This window comes from Choloepus didactylus, chromosome 15, assembly GCF_015220235.1.
Source record: "Choloepus didactylus isolate mChoDid1 chromosome 15, mChoDid1.pri, whole genome shotgun sequence".
Lineage (NCBI taxonomy): Eukaryota > Metazoa > Chordata > Mammalia > Pilosa > Megalonychidae > Choloepus > Choloepus didactylus.
Genome location: NC_051321.1, coordinates 51106528 through 51133969, shown reverse-complemented (window position 1 = coordinate 51133969; position 27442 = coordinate 51106528). Strand labels below are relative to the sequence as shown.

Here is a 27442-nt window from a genome sequence, read left to right as displayed (position 1 = left end):
TGCCTAGACAACAGAAAATTACAACCTACACTAAGAAAAACAAAGTTATGGCCCAGTCAAAGGAACAAATGTACACTTCAACTGAGATACAGGAATTTAAACAACTAATGCTAAATCAATTCAAAAAGTTTAGAGAAGATATTGCAAAAGAGATAGAGGCTGTAAAGGAAGCACTGGACATGTATACGGCAGAAATCAAAAGTTCAAAAACACAACTAGTAAAATCTATGGAAATGAAAGGCACAACACAAGAGATGAAAGACACAATGGAAACATACAACAGCAGATCTCAAGAGGCAGAAGAGAACACTCAGGAACTGGAGAACAAAACACCTGAAAGCCTACACGCAAAGGAGCAGATGGAGAAAAGAATGAAAAAATATGAGCAACGTCTCCGGGAACTCAAGGATGAAACAAAGTACAATAATGTACGTATCATTGGTGTCCCAGAAGGAGAAGAGAAGGGAAAGGGGGCAGAAGCAATAATAGAGGAAATAATTAATGAAAATTTCCCATCTCTTATGAAAGACATAAAATTACAGATCCAAGAAGCGCAGCATACTGCAAACAGAAGAGATATGAATAGGCCTACGCCAAGACACTTAATAATCAGATTATCAAATGTCAAAGACAAAGAGAGAATCCTGAAAGCAGCAAGAGAAAAGCAATCCATTACATACAAAGGAAGCTTAATAAGACTATGTGCAGATCTCTCAGCAGAAACCATGGAGGCAAGAAGGAAGTAGTGTGATATATTTAAGATACTGAAAGAGAAAAACCGCCAACCAAGAATCCTGTATCCAGCAAAGCTGTCCTTCAAATATGAGGGAGAGCTCAAAATATTTTGTGACAAACAGACAATGGGAGACTTTGTGAACAAGAAACCTGTCCTACAGGAAATACTAAAGGGAGCACTACAGGGTGATAGAAGACAGGAGTGTGTGGTTTGGAACACAATTTTGGGAGATGGTAGCACAACAATGTAAGTACACTGAACAAAGGTAACTATGAATACGGTTGAGAGAGGAAGGTGGGGAGCATGTGAGACACCACAAGAAAGGAGGAAAGATAACGACTGGGACTGTGTAACTTGGTGAAATCTAGAGTATTCAACAATTGTGATAAAATGTACAAATATGTTCTTTTACGAGGGAGAACAAGCAAATGTCAACCTTTCAAGCTGTTAAAAATGGGGAGGCATTGGGGGAGGGATGCAATCAGCATAAACTAGAGACTGTAACTAATAGAATCATTGTATTATGCTTCCTTTAATGTAACAAAGGTGATATACCAAGGTGAATGCAGATAAGAGGGGGTGATAGGGGAGGCATGTTAGACACTTGACATTGGTGGTATTGTCTGATTCTTTATTCTACTTTGATTTAAGGTTATTTTTCCTTTTGCTGCTTCCTAGCTGTCATTTTTTTTCCCTCTTTCTTTTGCCTCTCTACCTTCTTTGACTCTCCCTCCTGCCTTGTGGAAGAAATGTAGATGCTCTTATATAGATAGTGGTGAAGGTGGTGAACACATAAATGTATGACCATGCAGAAAACCATCGATTATTTACTTGGGATGGAATGTATGGTGAATGAACAAAACCATATTTAAAAAAAATGGGTTGGTGACAAAACCTCGAGGGCAATATACTGAGTGAAATAAGCCAGACGCATTAGCACAATTATTGCAGGGGCTCACTGATAGGAACTGATTATAATATGTAAACTCATAGACATGAAATATAAGGTACCAAGATATAGGACGAGGCTTAAGAATGGTGAGTGGTTGCTTAGTATGAGCAGAATGTTCAATTAGGATGAACTTAAATGTTTGAAAATGAACAGGGGTGTTGGTAGCAAGATGTGAGAATAACTAACAGTGCCGAATGGTGTGTGAATGAGATGGAAAGGGGAAGCTCAGAATCATATGTCACCAGAAGGAAAGTTGGAAGTCAAAAGATGGGAATGTATAAAACTGAATCCTATGGTGGGCAATATCCATGATCAACTGTACAAATACTAGAAATCACTTCCATGAACCAGAACAAATGTATGACAATACAATTAGAAGTTAATAATAGAGGGACATATAGGGAAGAACTATATACCTATTACAAAATATATACTACAGTTAGTATTTCAACATTTTTTCATAAACAGTAACAAATATACTATATCAATACTAGGAGTCAACAATTGAGGGGGGTTGGTTAGGGATAGGGGAGGATTAGAGTTTCCCTTTCTTTTTTTCTTTTTTCATCTTTCACTTTATTTCTTGTCTGGAGTAATGAAAAGTTTCTAAAAATTGAACAAAAATTAAGTGTGATGGTTGCACAGCTGTATGAGGGTACCCAGGGGCAAGTGATTGTACACTTTGGATCTTTGGATAATTGCATGGTATCTGAACAATCTCAATAGAAATGAAAAAAAAAAAAAAAACTTCTTTGGAACTGCACATATACATTGAATAGTAAAAGAAAAAAAAATGTGGTAGAGAAGAAGTTACTATCTTTCTCATAACTCAAAAACAAGCAAACAAAAACAACTGCAACTTATTCCCCCAAATTATCTTATTACTCCAGGTGGTAAGCACTATATTTATTTTAAATGCATTTTATGGAACTTTTTATTGTGGTGTTTCCAAAAGTATAAATATGATCCTCTAATAAGAATGTGCAGGATTCCAGATCAAGAATTTCTGTTTCTGGAGGCTTAATAATAGCAGAGTGTTAATGATTTTAAAATGTTGACCTGTCAGGTTGTTTTCATCTTGAAAGTTATTAAATGAAACTCAAATGGCTTAAGTCAGAAATGGAAAAGAAAAAAAAAACATGATTTGTGAGAGAATAATAGTAAAAATTATGTTAGGAAGAAGGAAGTGAAGTTGGAAGATTTAGGCTGTTTGGCGGCGCACATCTCTGTCCGTTTGTCCTTTGCTAAGATATTGCTTTAAAGTTTTTTTTTGGTAATAAAATCCTGTTAGTGTTGTGTCTTCATTTTTCTTAAAAAATCATTTTTCTCTTTCTTAATGTTGTCACCTTTCTAAATTTAAAAAAGAATAAAAAAAAGAGTTGAGATTTGGGGAGGACATCTCTCCATTAGAGTATAGAGGAGTAACACAGCTGACTGTTCTAGGTCTCCATATCCCTTAAAGTCTTCTGAGCTTTTTTCCTCTTCAAAATTTTCCAGTCCTTTTCTTTAGTGGAATAAACACTACCTCTTTAGCCACTCACCACTTTTGAAAACTTGAACCAGTTGATTTATCCTCTGTGATCTTACCCTCCTCCACAGAATGGGGATAATACTACCTACTACGTTAGAGGCTTTATAAATCCAGATTGGAAAATTTTAGTATGTTGATTTAGCTTGTTGAAGAATCCATACATGCTGTGGATCATATCCATTCACTTGTTTAAACTTCAAAACAATCTTATGAGATAGGTATTATTTTACCTCTTAAAAAGTACTGTGCACTAACCAGTTGCACAACTGGAGTCCCTAGGTACTATTTTATCTCCATTTCAATGATGAGGAAAGTGAAACACACAGATGCTATTTAATTTGCTCAAAGTAACTAGTAAATTGAAGAGTTTGAATTTTAAAAGAGGCCAAATTCTTATCCACTGCCTTCTACAACAATTATTGTTGGTTCATTTAATTTTATTTTTTTTTCTCCAGGTAAGCACAGGCTATAAATTTGTTTTGGTATCTAAGGTAGGACTCCTCTTTGGGCATCTTTGCCTAGAAATTATAAAAGCAGGGCCATGAAAACTTGACCAGTAATGAAGAGGAATGTGGAGGACCAGATAAAAAGAAGGCCCCTTCCCCTGTTGGATAAGGAATCATAATAAGAATAGATTCCATTTTTAAATGTGTATGTGGTCTCATGCAGTGATCTTTGGACTGTGAATCACATGATTAAAATTTTTGAACTTTCACCTCTAATATAACTTTAAATAAATTATGTATGCTATTGTATGGATTTATAATAAACATTATAAAACATACACAAATAAGAAAGAAAAATGGATGAAATAAAATACAGATCAAAACAGAAATTCAAATATTTCCTTCCTCAAGTCCAATGAAACTTACCCACTTTCACAACTAGTCTAGGAAAAAGAATCCTGAGAAGAAGTAAGAAACAGACGGCCAGGGCCCTCAGACAGCAGTATGGCCTGCCGGAAGCGTTCAGTCTTGTGAAGAGGATTGTACAACCATCTAAACACTCAGGCTCACATGAAAATTTGGGTTTCTGACTTCTGGAAAATCAAAGACCTGTCAATGTTGCCCTGTACTCCTACATAACTACAATTTTTAGAAGTTCAATGCCCACTGATCTCTTCAGACAAACACTGCACTCCACAGTCTTCACCATCTCTAATGTACCTTTAAGCTTATTCACTCTTTCCTTTGTCTGCTTGTCCCGACAGCCTTTGGGTTTGGAATTTCTGAATTAAAGAACCAGAGTTCCAATCCCTGTTCTTCCTGGATCTATCATCAGGGGTATTTAGAGCAATTCTGTGTGAATAATTTCCTCAAATAACCAGGAGCTGAGCATGCAATTCTTTCAGTAAGATTCCTTCGATGTGCTTACTGGCCATTGATACCTCAGTGTACCAAGTTTCTTCATGTACTGGGAAGTCACAAAGAAAAACAAAGAAATTAAATGAAATGCATCCAAATTCTTTTAAAGACAGATGTGACAAAAATTGATGGCTTACCCTCAGTCTTACCTGACATAGTTAAGTCAGTCTCTTATTGCTCTACTGGGAAAGAATAGCACTTTAATAACTGGTTTTTCTATTTAAATGTGTAAGGCAAATTGCCATGTAAATTCTTTCATGGGATATTAATAAATGGTTTACCATCTTAAGTTGTTGTAGTACAACATAAAATGTATGGTGTAGTTCAACTTTATAATTGAATTGTGCTGTAGGCACAATTTTAGTAATTTACACTGTTTTACATTTGACTCACAGGGTGTCAATTTTAAAGAGAGTGTGGTTCTGATATTATCAGTTTGTTAACTTCTCAACCTACTTGCTTGAAAATTAAATAACAGAAAAGATGTCTTTCCTTAGAGATTACTTGTCTGCAAATTCATGTCGATAAAGAGTTCCAGTCAATAAACAAGTATGTTACTTTGTTAATGGACAGTGTGGCACAGGTAATTAACTATGAAGTCATTAGGCTTTTCTGTACTGTGGCAGTTGTGTTTACCTATAACATATTAAAGAACATGTCACATCTTTCTTTTTCCTTCTTATAATTTCAGATCAGCCTTGAGTGGAATTTGACAGAAGATGTTACAACAGTTTTATCTCTGCAAATGTTTAGCTTCAGGGATTATCCTTGGCTCTCTCTTCACAATCTGCTTGGCCCAGTATGACGATGGTAAGGTTGTTTTTAATCTGACCTTTAGAGTTAGCCAAGATTCCTGTTATTAAATAGAAAATGAAACACAACCCACAAATGAAGAATGCTAATTTGTGGTTCATTTTAAAATTGAGTCATTCCATGTAATTATTTACCTTAAGGAAAATAATTCTACAAAAGTGGCATCGGATGCACTTTGTTTCTTAATAAGGATTGCCGTATATAGTATAAATCCCACTCTATGCCTCTATTTGTTTGCTTACTAATTTTCTCTAAGCAAATGCTCAATTGCTGAGAAAAGAAAATTAGATTCTATTTAATAACTCTTTAACAGACCCAAGCAAAGATCTCAAACAAAGCTTAGCAATACAAAAGACACTGATATTTCCTATGAGAAGATCAGGACTTTCGAAAGTGTTAGCATTTTAATTAGGTATTGTGTTGTTTCACCCCTCATTATTTTATTTGGAAGGAGTGAAAAAATGTAAAAGACTTGACATTAGACTTCTTAAATCACTCCCTAATAGTAAGTCAGTCACTTCAGAAAGGTGTGTTCGTCATCAGCTCCTTCAGGACTATTTAACAGATTATGTCTGTATTGGTCCAGATGTGCCTGTCTTAGATATTTGAGTATTGGAAGGATCTGTCTTTGAATATCACATAAACAGAGTCGGAACATATATACTACATTTAGGTTTAATAGAAGGAAATTGGGCAATGCCCCTTCCTAGAAGTTTGCTATTTGAGAGAACTGAACTTTGTTAATTTTTAAATGTTTTTTGTTGTTATTACTCAGCATATGTTTGGTGTTCAAATACATATTCAAACAACCATCTCCTTACTCTTGTTAACCTTTTGTCTAGTTGCTTTTAGTGGCAGTGAAGAATGTGAAATTTTTTGTGTTTTGTTTGGCAAAGTTGATCGATCAGAAGATAGATTAATTTGACTTTATCCTTACCATCATTCAAATTATGCACACGTTAGGACATTTTCAGTCCACACAATGGTTAGGAGAATATGCCCCCTTTGGGGTTTGCAGAATAATTCACAATTTTAACTATTTTCATAAAGGCAACAGCCTAATCCCTTAAACAGTTCTGCTAATTAACAGTGTTTGCATAGAGTGCACCTGAATTTCAAGTTGACATCTTTGCCATTTATGGAGATTCTGAACCTCCAGTCTAAAAACAAGTAAAAAAAAAAATGTAGTAGTTAAAAAAAAAAATATATATATATATATACATGCTACTTTGGAGCATAAACAAAATCAAAAATTAAAAAGAACATGATTTCTTATTAAAATAATGGATTTTAAATTCTGTCCCAAGAGTAGAAGGCAAATCTGCATGGTAGCATTTTTTTTTTATATCAGAAGGCATGTCATTTTCATTCCTTTTCTGGAATGTGAAGAAGTACCATTTTTTAATGTTCCCATTGAGTGGGGAAGGATTCACTATCTGTCATTCTTCACATTAAACATTCTAAAACTCTGTGTTTTTTTCAGCACTGTAATGTATGTTAGCCGAGGAAATCACTCCTGGTTTAACCTGTAATTCTGTAGATTGGTTTCCTAAATAAGCTCATTACAGACAGCTCTTGGTCTTTCAAAACTATCCTAACATAGCCACAAAAATAAGATAAGCAGGTTGCTGTTAGTCATCATATAGTTTACTTTCTGAAGCAGAGTGGAGCTACTTTGCATCTGTCAAATAATAGCGTATATTAGGGGTGTTAGGTCAGAGTCGTTCAGGAATCCACACAATGCAGCGAGTCAAAGTTTAAGTATAAAGTCTAAGATTTATTAGAGGAAGAAAGCAGGTGGGAGCCAGCGAAAAGAAAGAAAATGGCTCCAGCTCTCTATCTGAGAGCAGCATTTTTTAACGAAAACAGGAACCCATGTTGGGAAGGGTGCCTGCTGGGGTGTTCTGTCCCTCGATTGGGTAACTGCCTATCTAGTTTTGGGCTGATTGGTTGCTAGAATTCCGAGACAATATTCTTTTTAGGAAAGCAGCTGTGTTATCTATCTAGGGAGAGCAGGCCTTTTTGGTTGTTCATCTTATGGACATATCTGACCTTGCCTTACCCACCTTTAAGGCACTACTGTGGCTGGAACAGCCTTGAACAGCCTTCATTCTTTAGTTTATAGGGCACCTGTTTTCTGTGAGATAAGCTGTGGGGCCCCTGGGTCAGAAACTCCTTCTACATGTTAGTTTCTTCTTCTGGGATCTAACAGGGGACTGCCCCCTAAAATACAAGGCTCAGGTGACACTCAACAGGCACAGTTAGAAAGCCTTCTCAGTTTTCTCCTCCTGGATATAAATGACCCAATTCTTAGAAAGATTGAAGAGATGCGATATGTGGCAGATAAATAATTTTATATAATGTTTCATAGAGATTACTTAATTTTTATATGCATTTCAACATTTCTTCTGTACTTGCACCCTTCAGTGTGCCCCCAGAAATAATAACATACTCTATTTTGTTAGGTCTCCTGCCAGGTCTTTACTTCTCTCTGACCTCGCCCCAGTTAGGAGTTCTTAGCATTAGTTTTGTTCAATTGCTCAGTTATGTGTGATTGAAAGTGGTTTTCATAGTTGCTGTTCTGTTTTGTTTTTACCCATATAAAAGTGATGATCCATTCTAGACAGGGATTAAGCAAGTAATAGGCAATGCATGGCTAATGCAAAATAACATTAAACTGGAATGTGTGACATGAATTTTTTAAAGGGATTTTTGTATCCTAATTCTTAGGGCTGCAGGCATCTGATTATTTGGAGGAAGGTGACGGTAATGGTCATGAACATGACAGAAATGTGGGAAAAACCAAAATGAAAACAGCACTTTAATATACATAATCTATTGATTGGATTAGCCCATTATGATAGCTTCAGTTAGAGAAAAATAAAGGAGAAAAATTGTGTACTATGCTACCCCTGTTAGTATATTATTTCCATGGTTTTACTTATCATGTTAAAGAAGAGTATTAAAGAAGAGTATTCTTCTGGACTGTTAATTAAGAACAATTTCCTATGTCTGTGCATTCAGTTAGACATGAGGGAGATAGAAGAAAAAAAAATAAAGGATACTACTTACATAATTAATAGTAAATTCTGAAATTGAATATTCTAGTATTTTCCAAGTATGTGAAATTGCTTTTAAGGAAACTATATTGCATAATTAGAATTTTAAATACTTTATAATAGAATATTAGGCTTGAAAACCTTGACTAAATTTTGTATGAATCTGAAATTTCTCATTCAAATTCCTGAGATAAGTTTTCAGATACAGTACTAAAATTTGTAGATGGCCTGTTCCATAATGGGCATTTCATTTGTTTGATGGCTATATATTTAAACACTCATTAAACGTAAGTGAAATTTTATTAAATTTAAAAATTCAAAATTTCACAAATTAATGTAGCTATTAGAAAATTAGACAACCTAATAGATTTGTAGTTTATGGTGTATCTGTTGTTTTAGCCTATAAAAAAACATTAGGATTGATATTTTAGCATTTTTTTAATTTGGTTTCATTTTCGATTATCTTTTTTTGCAACTTCATGGAAGATAAATAAATTTTACATTTAGAAAATAAAAGGAAAGCCCTTCCAAATACAGCCATTGACTTTACAAACTGAAGGAAGCAGAGTTTGGAGAAGGGGAAACGAGAATAGCATATCTTCTGATGGATTACTGATCCTGAGCTTTTTATTTGAATGGAAACATCTACCCTGATCCTGACTTGTAGGGAGCCTGGAAAGGAGGTGCCATGGGAAAGCAGAGGAAGCAGGGCCATGTGCTCAGTTGTATACTGCTGGGGGGTGGGAAAGATATGTGAAACATGACCTTTGTCCTCAAATATTTTTCACAGTGAGAGAAATAAACTAAGTTGTAAGATTGGGAAGTGTGAATTTTCCAACTTCCTTCTTCTTTTTCGAGATAGCTTTGGCTATTTGGGGCCACTTACCCTTCCAAATAAATTTGGTGATTGGCTTTTCCATTTCTGCAAAGAAGGTTGTTGGATTTTTGATTGGGATTGCACTGAATCTGTAAATGGCTTTGGGTAGAATTGACATTTTAACAATATTTAATCTTTCTATGTATGAACACGGAATACCTTTCCATTTATTTAGGTCTTTGAATTCTTTTAGCCGTACTTTGTAGTTTTCCATGTACAAGTCCTTTACATCCATGGTTAGATTTATTCTTAGGTATTTGATTTTGGGATATTGATCTTGTACCATGCCGCTTTACCAAATTTATCTGTTAACTCTAGGAGCTTTGTTGTAGACTTATCAGGAATTTCTGTACACAAGATTACGTCTCTGAAATAGGGAAAGTTTTACTTCTTCATTTCCAATTTGGATGACTTTTAATTCTTTTTCCTGACCAATTACTCGCTTTAGAACTTCCGTACAATGTTGAATAACAGTGGTGATGGTGGCCATCATTATCTTATTCTTCATCTTAGAGGGAAAGCTTTCAGTCTTTCACTATTAAGTAGGATGTTAGCTGTGAGTTTTTCCTATATGCCCTTTGCCATGTTGTTGAAGTTTCCTTCATTCCTAGTTTTCTAAGTGTTTTTATCAAGAAGGGATGCTAGATTTTGTCAAATGCCTTTTCTGCATCAATTAATATGGTCATATGTTTGTTTGTTTTCCCTTCATTCTATTAATGTGGTGTATTACATTAATCAATTTTCTTACATTGAACCACCCTTGCATACTAGGGATAAATCCATCTTGATCATGGTGTATAATTCTTTTAAAGTGCTGTTGGATTCAGTTTGCTAGTATTTGTTGTTGACTTTTGCATCTCTATTCATAAGAAATATCAGTCTATAATTTTCTTTTCTTGTGGTATCTTTATCTGGTTTTGTTATGAGGGTAAATGATGGTCTTGTAGAATGAATTAGGAAGTGTTCCCTCCTCTTCAAGTTTTTGGAAGAGTTTGAGCAGAATTGATGATAAGTCTTCTTGGAATGTTTGGTAAAATTCCCCTGTGAAGCCACCTGGTCCTGAACTTTTCTTTGTTGGGAGGTTTTTTATTACTGATTCAATCTTTTTACTTGTAATTGGCTTATTGATGACTTCCATTTCTTCATGAGACAGTGTAGGTAGTTTTCATGTTTCTAAGAATTTGTCCATTTCATCTCGATTGTCTAATATGTTGGTGTACAGTTGTTCATTGTATCCTCTTATAGTCTGATCTTAAAACTTATTATGAAGCCACAGTAATTAAAATAGTATGGTACTGGAACAAGGACAGACATATAGACCAATGGAATTGAATTGAGAGTTCAGATATCAATTTTTCTGGGTATGACCAACTGATTTTTGATAAAGGTGCAAAGAGTACTCAATTGGGAAAGAATAGTCTTTTCAACAAATAATCTCTTCAACTTGATCTCCATTTTCAAATGAAAGAAGGAGGATCCCTACCTCACACCATATACAAAAATCAACTCAAAATGGATCAAAGACCTGATTATAAGAGCCATAATTATCAATCTCCTAGAAGAAAATGTAGGGAAGCATCTTCAGTACCTGGTGTAGGCAGTGATTTCTTGGGCTTTACACCCAAAGCACATGCAACAAAAGAGAAAAATAGATAAATGGGATCTCATCAAAATTAAAAACTCATGTATCAAAAAACTTTAATGAAAGTAAGATGACAACCCACACAATGGAAGAAAATATTTGGAAACCACATATCTGATAAAGGTTTAATATCCAGACTATATAATGAAATCCATCAAATTAATAACAGAAAGACAAACCTACCTCCAGCTAAAAATTGTCTCTCTCTCTCTCTCCCTCCCTCTCTCTCTTTTTCCCTCTCTTCTTCCCTCCCCCCCTTAGTCTCTGTCACACTCCTAAAAACTAATGCCTGTAGTTTTGAAATTATTGAATTTAATGCCCTCTCATATATTATTATCCTCACACATTATTATTTTTCACACCTGTCATTCCTACATGTTCAACAATTTTTTATTGAAATCAGGAATAAAATCAATGCTTATTTTATGTGTAAACAGAATCCATTAATAACCACTAATTTTATTTAGCATTTATTAACGGAGGCCTCCACAAAGATTATTTTATTTAACCTTCTCAAGCACCCTCAAGATATTATTATCTTATGATAATAATACTGAACTTATAATAATTCACTATTATTATTCATAGCTTACAGATCAGGAAACTATGAAGTCACAGAGAAGTTATGTAAATCTCCCAGCATGATACAACTACCAAGTAGCAAAGTTGGGAGCATGTCCTGTTATCTCAGCTCTAGTATACACAGTGACTACATGCTGTGCTATTATTTTATGACATCAAAATCAACCTTTCTCTCAGATTTTACTAAAAATCTACTTATTCTTCACACTAATGCATTCCTTTTTCTTCAGTGTTGCTACTGAAGACACTGAAACAAAATTATAATTCCATCTTCCTCTTTATGTTATAATACATTGTATAATGTTTGTTTTCATATTTAAGTTCCTGAAGAGAGACATTTCATTTACTTTTGTTTTCATCAACTCCTGAAAGAGTGACTTTCATATAATAGTCCCCAGTTAGTACTATTTGAAATAAGTAAGTATTGAATTAAAATAGAACATAATAGAGAGATGAAATGGTTCTTTTTTACAATAGAGTGGCAAGTGGGTGAGCTTTGAGGACAGAAGCTGGGGTTAAACAACAGTTCAAAAATGTATTTAGTGAGAGCTTATATTTGCATAATGCTTCTCAACAATGAAAAAGGAGCAAAAGCAATCAATAAATGCCTGGGAGATGTTATTATACACAGCATACTTATTTCCTGTTGGGAGGAAAAGAACCTAGGTAAATTTCATATATCTGTATATACATCTATTTTTGGTTGTTGCCGTTTGTTTCTTTCAGTTAGTATTTATCCTACAATAAACTTTATCCCATAATAGTGAGTAGTTTAGAAAAGCAAACTCAAACTCTGAATCCATTCTTTCTTCAGGTGTCTTTCCCATCTTCTTTGCTCTTCTCTGTTTAGCAGCTGCTTTCTGGGCATTTGTTTAAAATGCTGGCAGCTCCCAATACAGAAGCTCTTTCTGAGATCAGCCGCCCAGTGTGTGCTGCCTTTCTCCCTTGCTCTTGTAGAATCCCACACTGTCCCTCAGGGCTGCTCAGTTAGACTGCTCAGTAAAGACTGTCCAGCTGATCTAAGTTCATTAAGAGTCTTTCCTGAACAATTGGAATACTGATGAGAGCTATTCAGACTTAGACTTAAATAATGTGTAAAAAGAACAAAGCTAACGCAGTCATCAGTGTTTTATGTGGTTATATCCAGGGCTGGACTATGCTAGGCTGTTGAATATCAAAGATACGATAGTGTGTTGTGCCCATTATTTTAATTAATTTATTCAAGTATTACAATATTTATTTAGCATCTATCATGTGCCCATCTGTTTCTAATAATGATAGCTAGCATCTATTGAGAAATTTCTATGTGCAAATCACCTTGCAAATACTATACAATTTCCTGTGCTCATTGTGCTTATTTATATATAATATACATGCTTTGATATAAGTACTATTGTATTTCACTTACACAAGTTTACATAGTTACATAGTCTTGTAAAAGCCTCATTTACTTTTCTTCACTCATATGCGGGTGTTTCTGCTGTCTCTTTATTGTTATTATTTTCAGATGTTTCGCGCAGTTTCATTTTTCTGTATCTTTCTTGTTGCTTTGTCTTCTGTCCTATTATTTTTTTTCTTTCTCCAGGAGCTCTTGCTCAGTTGTCATTATCTTTCTGCTTCCCCTTAGCTAATTTAAATTCCAAGAAGCAAAATAAGCATTTTCTTGGCTTCAGTCCCTTCATATTCTAAGTTCTGGGTCTACTTTAAAAAGGTAATCTGATCCAGACTTTTGACCTCCCTTGTTACAGAAAGGACTTAGGATAGTTTTTTTAAGAAAAGAAAAAAATCCCAGAGTGCATTCATTTTATACATGCTCACACACACACACACACACACACACACACACACACAAACACATACTGACACACCCTTTTCAATGTTGCTAAAGCTTCTTCTATCATCAGAAAGAGAATTTTAAAGAAAATGCCATCCAATTTCCTTCCCAAGGATAGAAAAGTTAGAAAAGCTTTTTGATTTATTCTCTATAATGCTAAGATTTAAATTCAAACTTGTATCTTTGTCAAATTGCATTTATTAAATATCAATTCCATGGGAGTTCATTTAAAATTATAAAGTGAGATATAATCTCAGATAAAAGAAACTAAGGAACATTTTCTGGTAAACTCGACAACCGGACTCGAGCTAGCTCATGCAATGTGTATCCACCACAGAGAGCCCACTGGATCCATTAAACCTGGTAGCAGCTGTCCCATTCTCCAGCCAGTGCATATGTGGTTTGAGGGCCTGCCTCCCAAAAAAAGGAACATTTGAAGACAATCATATTGTGGTTCTGTTTTTTGCAAAATATTAAGTGCTTCATTCCTTAGCACAAACAAAAATGCACAGCCAGGCTAACTTGCATATTAAATATAATGAGAAAAACAGCTTCCATTTACTGAAAATTGTTTGTTGAAGGGTGGTCTGAATGTAATGTCCATGCTAATATGAAAAGATACATTATGCAAATATCCCGAGTAAGAAATTCTGTAATTCAGGATCTTCTATTGGCCCTATCCGATCACCAGAGAAGATTAATGGAAATAATAACTGGCCAATAGTGGAATTGCTAATAAGAATAACTGAAAACTTTTAATAAAGTACTTTGAAAACAGAAGACATTCAACCATGTCCTCAAAATCAGGGAAGTACAAACTGGTAATGCTCCTTTTTGACTTTGGAAAAATATACTGCAATATGAAATGCTACAAGTTAAATACTACTGATATGTTTTGCTAGAGTAAACGAATTAGATGATTTTTTTAAAAAATCAATAACTTCCAGCATGAAAAACGTATTTGATAAGATTTGAAATTAACTAAATCTCATCCAGGATTAGATGTTTAAGCGACACCCTCACCCTAATTTCAGATGGAAGCATTTGGGATCTATACCAGATTACAAAGACATATTGCTGTAACAACAATGTCTGTGTTTAAAATATATATGTGTGTTTGTGTGTCTGTGTGTGTCTGAATCTGTGTTTTGTGACATATTTAACTAGTGAATTTCAAGAGTATGTACAAAATGGCAAATTATTTCTAACCTCGGAGAATCTCAAAGTAGACTGTCCCCTCATAATTTTATATGTATGCAAAGTTTAACAAAACATGTATTTGAATTTATTAGTATATAGCTTATACTTATCAATTAGGTTCTATTGCAAAAGTTAATTATATATATCTGGGAAAAAGGAAATATCCCTGCTGGCATTTCTAAAATATGTATTTCTAAATTATTTGATGAATATACTTTCAGATTTAAGGTTTGGAAATCATTTTGAACAGGTTTAATATAAAAAGTTATTTGGGAAGCTGCATCTAAAATATATGAAAGAACATACGTCAGAACAGGTTTATCAAATTTTATCACCAATCCTTCTCCTTTTATTACATTGCAAGTTTAGAACCGAAATTTACAAGGAATGAACTTGGGCAAAGTCACTTTAGTAAAGACTAATACTTATTCTTTTTTTTTTAATTAGGCATTTATTTGCCAAATATGCCCTTTGAACATTTTATTTATTTTCCATGGATTTTGCTTAAAATAGGAAGGAATAAAAAAAAGCAAAATAAAAACCCACCTAGAAACTGACCAATTATAATTATTCTGATTTGTGACATAATCACAATTGCTTCTGTAAGAGAAACAGATTTTTCCATAAATTACTACATCTCTGCTAATGCATAGGTAACATAGCTCATGTACTAGTTGCTTTTGATTAATATTCATTCATTTACATATTTATTCTCTCAACACACTTTCATTACTACCTACTATATGCTTGGTTTTTGAAAAGTGTTGGGACAAAGAGTTTTTTCCACTTGGAGAAAATAATGTGCAAGGCTCCATGATCAGAAGTAAGCATGGTCTGACCAAGAATCTGAATAGAAGTGAAATACTAATGAGAGTAAGGAAGGGGCAAAGGTTTGTTATCCATTAAGATTAAATTTTAATCTTAATTCTAAAAGAAACCTTTGAAGATTTTAGAGCAGGGGTGGGAATGGGAGTAAAGGAGTGAAAACCTGATCTCATTTACTCTAAAGCAGATCACTAACCACAGTGAGGAGAATGGATTTCTGTGAGGAGTGATGTAGAAAAATAAGAACATAGACCAGATAAATGCCAATGGTATAGTCCAAGGAAGACATGATGGTGGTTTAAACTAGGAGAGTGAAAGAGGAGCTAGAGACAAGAGGAAAGACTTGAAAAATATGTGTGTGTATTTATGTATGTGCTTTATTGGAAATGTGGAGGGAGTAGGGTGAGACAAAGGTGTGCATAAGTAGTTGGAGAGTAGGGCCGTTCACTGGGACAGAAGTCCTGTAAGGAGCACCTTTGGAGATGAGATTATGAGCTTACTTGTAGATAGGTTGAGTAAAGAGAGCAAATAGTATATTCAATAAATTCATATGGGTCCGAATCTCAGAAAAGGGTTTGGAATAGAGATAACACATCTCTCATGTGTTTCTGGGTAAGTAGTGATTTTGAACAAGAAAACTCTATTTTTAATCGAAACATTTGTAGAACTGCTCATTCCATGCATTTCTTGGATTCTTTACACATCAAAACAAAACAAAACAAAACAAATATTGTTGTGCTTATGATGGAACTCTTAGAAGAGTGAGTTTTATTCACATGCACACACACACACACTTTACCTTTAAATTATATATTTGCATTTTTTAGCATGGCACTAAGACCCTTCAGAAGGAGAAGTAAGCAACTGATGTACATTTTTTTCATGTTCTTCTTTTTCTTCTGGTTCTAGAAGTCATAAGAGATTTTGGTGTCATTTATAAGCAATTTCAAGAGGAAAGAAGGGAAAAAGAAAAAACTGTTCAGACAGAAAGGAGCATGAAAGAGAACAAATATATGTTGGCCAAATATAATTATATTTGGTAGAAAATGTTTCAATAAATGTCATTATTAAATCTGCACTCTTCTGTACACTGTGTCTTTATTTATAGGCATGTTTTATTCCATGCTGTATCTATTAAAAAATAATCTTGCAGCAAGACATGAATATTATTTCAGTTTACTTCTTCTTTTTCCTGGGCTATATTAAAAAATATTAAAGTTTTAAAGTTAACACACCTGTTTATGTCAAGTGTTTTTGAACTCTTACATATTTTTTGGTTCCAGAGGGGAGGTTGGGAAGTTGGGAGGTTGAGGTTTTGCAACAAGAATAATAAGCAATTCTTAATTTTTTGCCCTAATTTTCTAAAAGGTTATCAATAAATTAGAAATTTGCCAATTTTCACATTCATTCTGTCTTCATTTTTTTTCTTGGAACAATGTTTAATTATGGAAAAATAATTTTGTTAACAAATTACACATTCAGATAAAATAGGCAGCATTAACTATAAATTGATTTTGTTCTCATTTGTTTGGAGGTGTTTGCTGTTCTTTTTTTTTATGTATAATTACCTAGACAGAATAAAAAATTCCATTTTTTTAATCCTAGGAATTAATACATTTTCTTCTAAAATAGTGATAGTTCCAGATGACACGATAAGTGTATAGTTGGGTGGGTGATGGATATGGAATACCTCAATTCTCATGTAAATTTTGCAAATTATACACAGTGTGATGTTAGGGACTAAAATGAATACTCCTGCAAAGTGATTAGTCTCCTGCTCCTTTACTCACGGTTGAATACAATTTCTTTCATAGAATTCAGTTGAATTTCTTCATAGGAATACCCTATATATATGGTATGTTACCTTGTATTTTGACATTAGTATCTTGTATTTGGATAATTTTGTTAAAATAATTATTTTAAGCCAAATGTTAAAGAAACAAAGAACTCACAATTAGCATCTAGAATGCAAAAATTGTACCCTCTCTCTAAAAATTTGGTCTCCAGCTTTTTTTTTTTTTTTACTGTTCAATATTATAAAATGAATAAGTTTAGACTATGCTTCAAGAAATATCTTTTAGCTCAACTCTTCAACCAAATACGAGTTTAAGAATCAAAGGCCAGGGAGATCCAAAATGGCGATTAGGAGACACAGAGGAAAATTCTCCTGCATGAAAAACACTAGATAAAAGAGAGAAAGTGCTCCAGAATACCAGTTCCAGGGGCCCACTGGCTGGGTAAGGACTTATATTTCCTTAGTGATTGAGCAATTGGAGAACCAAAGAGCCTGCATTCGGAATCATGTAAGTCTTTGATCCAGAAAGCCATTGGGAATGGCAGCCGCACTTGCACTGCGGTTGGAGGTGGGTCGGAGCGAGACCTGGGGCGTGGCCAGGGATCAGCAGCAAGAGCTGCAGTCAAGCATGGTGGGGAATGCCTTCCACACCCCGGGCACATGCCTCAGCAGCTGGCGTGGGTGATAGCCATTTACACACCTGCAGCTGGAGGCCCCCAATTCAGTATTAAGCTGCTGAAGCAAGCAGAAGTTTGTAGAATTGGGTCATTTTCCACACCTTGTGCAACCATCTTTGAAGCAGGCTGGGAGCCACCCCTTCACAGCACTGTGGCCGAGAGCCTCTTTAAGGGAACTCAGGATTCAGCTGACTTGTGACAGCGCAACACCTCCTCAGCAGAAGCCTGTGGGGTACACAGCTGAGAGGCAGGGGAGCCACACTGTAAATGACGGGAGCCCTACACCAAGCCCAGGGACTTGTGGGTCCACAGCAGAGAGGGACTGAAGGGAGTCTAAGCTGAAGGGGAGGACACCTGCCGCAGCCCCAGGGTATCGCAGCCACAACCCCAGGAATGGCTGGGAGTACTGGGCCTTAAAGCCCTCTGCCCTGCCAAACTGCACAGGCACAACCCCTAACCACAGGGTGGGTGGTCCCCATTGCACACAGAAAATTGGTGCACTGATTGGACATTCACATGGTTTGGAACCCTACTCGCTGTGTAAATAAAGTTGGAGAGATCTGGATTGAGGATAAGAGGTGGCTCCAGAGCACCATCTGCTGGTAGGCCAGGGAAAATGCACTGCATCAAGCTGTAGCTCTGTCAAATTATAGATAATTGTTTAAATAACCCTGTATGTCCTAAAAGAACCCTATGAAGATAAACAAATGCCAAGAGGCCAAAAACAACAGAAAATTATAAAGCATATGAAGAAACAAGATGATATGGATAATCTAAATGCCCAAATTAAAAAATCAGAGGAGATAAAGAACTTGGAGAAATTACTCAAAGAAGTATTCACAAACCCCAATACCATGGCTCAGGAAATAGAGGACATCAAGAAGATGCTAGAAGAGCATAAAGAAGAATTTGCAAGAGTAAATAAAAAACTAGAGAATCTTATGGAAATAAAAAAAAAACTTGATCAAATTAAAAAGATTCTTGATACACACAGTACTAAATTAGAAGAAGCTGAGGAAAGAATAATCAAACTGGAAGAATACAGATTGGAAAGTGAAAGTACAAAAAAAGAATGGAAAAAAAATTTAAAAAAATTCAAAATGGATCTCAGCAATATGATGGACACATTGAAGTGCACAAATATAAGAATCATTGGTGTTCCAGAAGGGGAAGAGAAGGGCAATGGACTGGGAAGAGTATTCAAAGACATTGTTGGAGAGAATTTTCCAACCTTTCTAAATGACATCAATATGCAAATCATAGACGCCCAACAAACTCCAAACAGAATAAATCCAAATAAACCCACTCTGAGACATATTCTGATCAGATTGTCAATTTGCTAAAGAGAAGGAGCAAATTCCGAAAGCAGCAAGAGAGAAGCAATTCAAGACATACAAGGGAAACAACATAAGACTAAGTAGTGACTACTCAGCGGCCACCATGGAGGTGAGAAGGCAGCGGTATGACATATTTAAAATTCCGAAAGAGAAAAATTGCCAAACAAGAATTCTGTATCCAGCAAAGCTCTCCTTCAAATTTGAGGGAGAGTTTTAAATCTTCACAAACAAACAAATGTCAACACCATTCATTACATTTGTAAATTTCAGAGCAGAAGGGAAAATGTGGTATATTCAAATTAAATGAAATTTAGTAATACAGTGTGAAGAGAGTTAATATAGCAGACCTGAGACTGCTATTCTTAGAAAGTTCTGCTTGCAAGGTTGGCTCTCGGTTGGCATTTGAGGACTTGAATTTCAGGATGGTTCCCATTGTTCCCTCATAAATAAGAATGGCTCACTGTGTCACTGTTTGTGTAAACAGGGTGGTTTATGAGGAGCACCTGCCTTCCTTCTGGAAATCTAATGTTTTGGTACCACATAGGCAGAAGATGCCTATGTGATTGACACCCCCCCCCCAAAAAAAAAACCCTGTACAGTTAGTCTCTCAGGAGCTTACTTGGCTTGATATGGCATTGTTTTCCAATTAAGACAATTTCCTAACAAAATCTGTAGAATAGTAAACAGCAGAAAGAAATTGAATCAATTCCAGGTGTCAACAAGAATATGGATCCATCTTAGTAACAATGAGTCACAAAAGCAAGTTCCAGAAGATATGCATAATACAATATCATTTTTACACATTTCAAAAATAATCAGAACTAAATAATATATTGTTTAACATGCATACATATATTATTTTTTAAAGCAATGAAATGATAAACATAATTCAGGAGAGTGATTATCTTTGGGTATGGATAGTCAGGGGCATGAGAAAGTAGATAACAGTTGCATAGAAATTGGTAATGTAGTTCTTGGGTTAGGTGATAATTTACTAATGATGACAGTGTATCATAACTGTTTATGATTAATCTAACAATATTCATTTAAAGTCCAATTACAAATGTTAATACAGAAAAAACAAAGGCTTTGGAAATAGATCAGTTTTGAAGCTTCGAATTACTGGCTTAGTAACTTCATGTCAATTAACTTTACTTCACATTTTGAACTTATTTCCTTATTTCAAAAAAATTGGAAATGACTCTGTCATAATTGTTTTGGTGGAGAAAGGGGGTTAGTCATTAGTCCTTCTACCAGATATTTCTGGTTCTCCTTCCAGGCATATGACAGGATTGTACTTCTGTGTCTTTTTGAAGGGGTGCATGACCTTAATGTTTGTGATTAAAAGTGAACTTACGAAGGTCAGCTCTGAAAGAAAAATGAAGAACCATTTGCTTCCCTCTGCCAAATGTGTCATTGTTAGCTTCTGTCAGCCTGATTCCCTGAGCAAGTATTCATCAGAGCCATTTGGAAATGTAGAATAAACAAGAAATGCAAGCTTTGTTTTTCTCAGGCTCTGTTATTTGTGTTTGAGACTACAGCATATCATTGACTATCCTAAGTAATTTATTAAATTAAATGAGATAAAATATTGTAATGTGGAGCACCCAGAACAATGCTTGACATATTGTATGTGATTAATAAATTATAGTAGTTATATTATTATTAGTTATGCCATTTTAATGTAACAGAGCTCTGACAAAATACCAAACAGAATGGGTAAATTTTGGTGAGAGAAAAAGTAGAAAATTGCCTCATATATGAAGATGTATATGTATCAAAACAATTAATGGAGAGAGGCACTAAATACAAACTGTCAGCATCTTTTGCCTGGAGCTGTTTCTTATTACTTGAGTTACTAAAGCAAAACTTAGCAAATAAACCTCTGTTTTACATAAATTTATTGAATAATTGTTTTCATTCCAGCCTTGCCTTAACTATGAGCCAGAAAAGCAAGTCTCAGAACACAGGTTTTATAAATTTGAGACCATTTTTATACATATCAAAAAGAAGAAAAACTAAAGAGGATATTGTTTAGGTATAGTTATACCTGTGATTTTTTTTTTTTAAGCGAGGGGGTGGTCATAAATTTCAGCAGAATGATTACATCTGGTCGTAAGAGTTCAATAGTGAGTTCATGACTGCAAATCTCTGTTCTACAAATTAAACATCTAAGCCACACTGTTGTCCACCTCAAAAGCCCAGATACACTTAAGAAGCCATTTTTTATTATTATTAATTTCTGTGCTTTAGGCTTGTTATACAAATCAGGGACCCCCAATATCATATGACATTTTTAAGAGCATAGAGAAGAATGAACTGCAATTTTATAGTTGTAAATGAGCCTTTTCTATTTCACTGAGGTTCAAATGTTTGTTTCAGTATATACACAGCCAATGGGAAGCTGAAGCAATTGGAAGATAGCTTATACACATAGGCATCTTTAAACTTAACTGTCTTAATTACCAAAGTTAAAGCCCAATATATAAATTTTCTTCTTAATCTCTTTTCCTGTTGTATATTTTGTCTTCCATTCTCCTAGGTCTCTTTTAAGAATATTTTCAGAGTCCTGACTCATACATTAAGAGCACAGCCACCCCATAGATTAACAAATTAAATGATTCTCCATTTTCCAAGTAAAAATGTATTTTTTGGATAAAACAAAAGAACCCCAGGTTCTTATGTGACCAGAAAGAATTAAAATAAATAAAATAACATTAATTTTCCATAACTATGGCAAATTGTAGCTGCAGTCTACATCACTTAAGTAACATTTTGAGAATTTATTGGTTTAAAAATTTTTTCATTTGCTATATATTGACAAGTCATATAAATAACATCCCTGAGTATAGTCTGCAAGTGTCAAGAGTTCATGATTTCAGTTTTAAAAATGAGTTTCATTCTCTCGAAATGCAGTATCATTCTTGTTCTTGGTAGGAAAATGGTTGCTCCTGATGAACGTATATAAAAGTGAAGAGCCCTCTAATAAATTTAGTTATTTGACAGCATTGCACTTATCTTTTTGTTTTGAAGAGTACACTTTTTTTTAGATTGGAGACTAAATAGAGTCTCTAGATGAAAATCAATCAGAAATTAATCAATCCAAGACCTTGAGAAGTGCTGTGAATTTTGACTTTCACATGAAAAGTGTTTGTGTGTGTGTGTGTGTGTATATGTTTGTATGCATGTGTGCATGCACCCATTTGGGCTTCCCTTCTAAAGCATGAGGGACCTTGAAATGGGGAAAAAAGTGGGACTTTCTACTGCAAGGTTAATGAACCTCTTTGAATCCATTGTCTAAGCTCACTAATTAGCACCACTTGTTTGTCTATCCATTCTAGATCATTCCTAATAGAAACAAAGGAAAATGAAGAAGCAAAATGGAAATTCTGATAGGAACAGAGATTGTGCCACATTGTATTTAATGATCTATTGATAAATTTCAGTCAAGCATTCTCACCATCTCTAACAGTAACCTGCCTCTCATAGAGTAATCTTCCTGAGTTCAGGCACCGTGTCATATTTGTTGCTCCATCCTCTGCACCTGGTACAGCAGTTGGTACATGAGAGCCACCATGGGTATATGTTGAGTACTCTGCCCTGAACCGATGATAAGACTTAAAATAATCAGTAAGGTAAGAGTCCCAACCTACACCAATTAACACTAAAATTTAGTTCAATTACTGGCACACAATGCACTGTATAATTATTTCCCATGTATCATTAAGATTAAGATTTGTCTGGCTCACTGTAGCATCTAAGTAATATATTTAAGAAAAGGATTTGTGAAAAGAGGATTGGTGTGATTTGGGAGGTAAGATAAGGGAAGATTTCCTATTTCACTTAAAGTCCAGATGATAGAAAATCCAGATGAAAGATCAAGTTTTTAAACCTCTGGAAACCTCAAAAAATAAAAAAAAAAAGAAAAGAAAAAGTTAATATATAGTTCACATGAGAAAAATATAATTCCAACAGGAGGCCCTATGCCCCCTCCTCCTCCTCACCCAAAGTAATCTTAGATGATTCTTTGTGCAGTTATTCTTTACTATACTCATATTCGAGAGAAATATATTGCTCCTTCCAGCTTCTACCCTTGTTCCATTGGTTCCAATACAGAGTGTTAACTTATGAAAATACTATTTAAAGAAATGACATTAATCCATCAAGAAGTTATTTAGCATCTACTTAACTCCTCTTAGCCTGTTACCTCATTTCCAGTAAAGGAAGTGATCATAATATATACTCACAGAGGTAGTAGGAGAATTAAATAAGGTGATATTTATAAACTACTAGCCTAATAGATGATAGATAGTGGGTGATCTATAAATATTAGTTGTTATTGGTTTCTTGTAATGTTAGTAATTTGTGATCAGATAATTTAATTGAAGGTCAATGGCAATTTTATATTTTTAAAATTTTAAATACTTTTCATTCTCATAAAATGTCAAGTAAACTCTAGAAAAATTGCTCTAAATCTTTTCACCACTATTCTCTTCCCCTTTTTTCCCCTCCACTATAATCTCCAAGTTTGAAAGATGAAATATGCTAAATTAGAGCATTATAATTAATTTATTTCCCCTGTTTTAAGTAGCCCAAGACACACAGAAATATCTGTAGAGAAACAGTATTATACAATGAATTAATGTTTTTCAGCATTAAACAAAAAAAAAATGTTTTATTACATAGTAGGTCTTATGTACTCTAAACATATGTGTTTCTTTAGGCTTTTTAAAAAATGCCTCAAACACACACCAACCTTTCCCTCTTTGCAACCACTACAATAAATGCTGGCAAATTAATTTCAAGTGATTTAATTTCAAGTGAGACTGCTTTCTCTAGTCAATGTATAAACTATCTCTGGTTTCCAAATTTTCCCATGTCTGTGACTGCAAATATCAAAGCAGGTAGCTAGCTAATGGACACCAATACATAACTATTAATTTACTATTTCAGCTATAAATGTTTTTACAGAGACTAGTTCATGAAAATTTTAATGATTTAGGAACCAAAATACTTCAGCTTAATCTTGATTAAGTGGATGGATTTTTAACATGGTTCACGTTTTAACTAATGAGGGTCAACTGATGAAGTTCAATGTTTGTGAGAATAGAGGCTTGGTTTTAAGAGACCAAAACATGGTATTATTTATTTATAACCAAAGAAAAGGATAAGTCAAAACTTTCCCCTCTAAAATATTAAACAAAATAAAAACACAATGTGATCCAAGACTATAATTTGCATTTAATTAGAGTGAAAGGAAGAATTAAAATTATGATTTTATTTTTAACCTGCTTTTCTAAGGTGTATGAGAAGAAATGAATAAGCAAAAAGTGAAAGATAATCATGTCAAAGGAGTTTACATTTATTCAGGAAGAAAGCATATATGAATCCTCAGAAGCAACTTCCACTTACTCTTTCTCCTTTATCAACATAATATCCAGACGTAAAGTCCTTCTGATGTTCAGTGTGGCCAGAGCTGGATTACTCAGATCAGAAATAGCCATTCCCTAGTGGCCACAGTTCAGACGTAGGACTGTGACAGATGGGGTAAAATCAGTCATAATTTTATGATGGTCACTAGCAAACTAAGCCAACCTAATTTTATAAACTTCATAGCTTGAATCTCCACAGTAGTACCATGAGTGTGTTGGCAAATATTTTAGGATGTTAAAATTTAGTTGTATTGAGTTTCTTGTTTGAGCGACTATTACCGTATGTAACAACCTGAGTGCATTGAGGAATGCAAATGTAAATAATTCATAAAGTAATATTGTTAGTTATAATCACAGTTATTTTCTTGAAACAGGTAATGCAATAGTATTTTTTACTCTAGTGAAGATCTGATTCCTTTAAATGAAAATAAATGATGAAATATGACATAAAATTGAAGAGGTATAATCAAAATCAATAGACATTACATAGAAAGACTGTGATTTGAGTATACTAATTTTTTTTTTAATGTAGAATCATTTGTGGCTGTTTTTGACCATTTGAAATTGTTTGTCCTGTAGACAAATCAATATACTTACTGATATGTAATCATCAGCCCCCCTTCCAGGCAGTCCCTTTTCTAGTCACCTTCTACCTGATTGCTCAAGCCACAGTTCTGTGAAGCAGCCTGGATTTCCTTTCTCCATTACCCTTCACATATTTATATACATTCTATGCATTAATACTGTCGAGTCTACTATTGATTATATATTTTATCAGTCCTTTTCTCTATCCATTTTGCTATTCCATTAATTAAGAATCTCACACTTTCCTGACAACCACAGTAGTCTCCCAAATGGTTTCACTGCCCAACTGCACTTGCATTCTTTTCCTGGAGTACACTTTTTGAAGCTAAATACACTGAAGAAGTGATTTAAAAATGGCTAAATTCTTAATCCTGGCCTATATGTGTGCCCCTTCATTCCTACTCAACTCATCTGAAGCCAGATCTTACCTGATTACAAACTATACCAAACAATTCAGAGTTACTCAAACAGAACATGCAATTTACACCTTGGTATCTTTTGTGGATTCCATTATCTCACTTGGAAAACTCCTACTCATCCTTGAAGAAGCAGCTCAAGCATCTTTCTCTGGTGAAGCCTCCCTTCACCTTAACCCTTTGTAGAGTTATTCAGTCTCTTCTATATGCACCTATTGTACTTTCTGTGCAGCATAACATTTACCACATTGAATTATGATGGCATGTTTACTCATCTGTTTCCCTAACTAGACTATGAGAATATTGAAAGTAAGAACTAGGTCCTATTTATCTTTATATGTGGCTATTTTGTATGGAGTTCTCTCTCCAACTTGCCTTTAGGGACTACTTTTGCCCATGGGTTTGGCTGTCAGCTCTATTAAGGATTCCTCCCATCTGTTTCAGCCAGTATCTCCATAGTTAGATTCATAACACTGCTTGCTTTTTGTGTCTGCTTCCTATAGCAGACCCTTGAACTTGCATCCAGGTTTTGTTCTTGGTGTGTCCTCTTGGACATAACAGCTTAGATTATTCCTTTCTCTTGAGCTTGCTAGTGCTTAGCCTTGCTAACATGGCCATATATATCCATTCTCACACCTAGTCAAAATCAGCCTGAATTTCATTGCATTGCCTGAATGGGTAAATTTGAATACCCACAGGTCCACCAATAAATACTTGTTAAATAAATAAATGACTATAATTTTAAAAATAAAAATTTTTGAATACCTTAATTTCTGAATATTTCTTTTAAACCAGGGAACAATATTATTTTTCATTATTTGTAAATTTTCTACTATTCCAGTACATGAGAGGAAGAAATACAACTCATTGATACATTTTTACTTGCTTCTTTGTAAGAAAATGGCACAAATACCATAGCCCTAGTTTGATTTTTTAGACATGCTTTATGACAATAATAATCAAACTTGATTTTAGGTGCCTGAAGCTTTATATGTGAGGAAAATGGCAAAGCAAATATTCTCATAAAAATATGTTACTATGTGCCATTGAAATGTAATAATAAAACAAAGATTAAGTATTTTTCCTTACATGTGTTTTTCTCTATCCTTTTGTAGTGGTTGGTTTCTTTGCCACATTTTGACAGCTTCTTTTCTCTACAAATGATTATTAATTTATGAAGAAAATCTAGCACTTATCATTGTTTCCATCCAACTATTCATTGATTCTCCTTTTTTCTAGCCATTGCCAGCATTGTATGAAAAGAACGCCCAAAGACAGACATTTTCAGGAAAGGAACCCTCAGTTTTCCATAATCAATAAATTTTGTAAAGCATCAGCCTCCTAAAAGAGAGATGATTGTTCATACTTAATTGACAGTATGCCGTGGAGGTGGCATCAAATGAGCCATTGTGACTTTGCCAAGAGGTGGTTCTCTTCACTTTCTTATAATATGCTGGACATCAACTACTGAATTCTTTGCAGGAAGAATACCTGCCTCTATTGCTAATTGGAGTAGGATAAGAAATACACCTCATGTCATGTGAAACAATTATAAGCTTTTCATCTCCAGAGAGAGAACCTCCACATCTGTTGCTTTTGGAGTTTGTTTAACCTTGCCAACTGTTTTATTTGTGGGTTTCTGAACCAAGGTGGGACAGACAATAATAAATATTTAATAAGAAACTGCCAGGAAAAAACAAACAGGTAAAAAAGAAGGACATTCACCCAGATTGCATCCAATGCCATGTTCTCCATATGTTAGAAAGATACGGTGATTTGTAGACA

The 27442-nt window shown here is 34.6% G+C and overlaps 1 protein-coding gene across 6 annotated transcripts in view; it reads left to right on the top strand.

The window, feature by feature from the left end:
* PCDH15 (protocadherin related 15) overlaps positions 1 to 27442 on the top strand; it is a 1822477-nt gene that overhangs the window by 949916 nt on the left and 845119 nt on the right. For all 6 annotated transcript variants that reach the window (XM_037804906.1, XM_037804907.1, XM_037804908.1 and 3 more), the window contains one exon: positions 5275 to 5393. In XM_037804906.1, the coding sequence (XP_037660834.1) occupies positions 5303 to 5393 (91 nt within the window). In that variant the 5' untranslated portion in view covers positions 5275 to 5302. The remainder of the gene's footprint in view (positions 1 to 5274; positions 5394 to 27442) is intronic.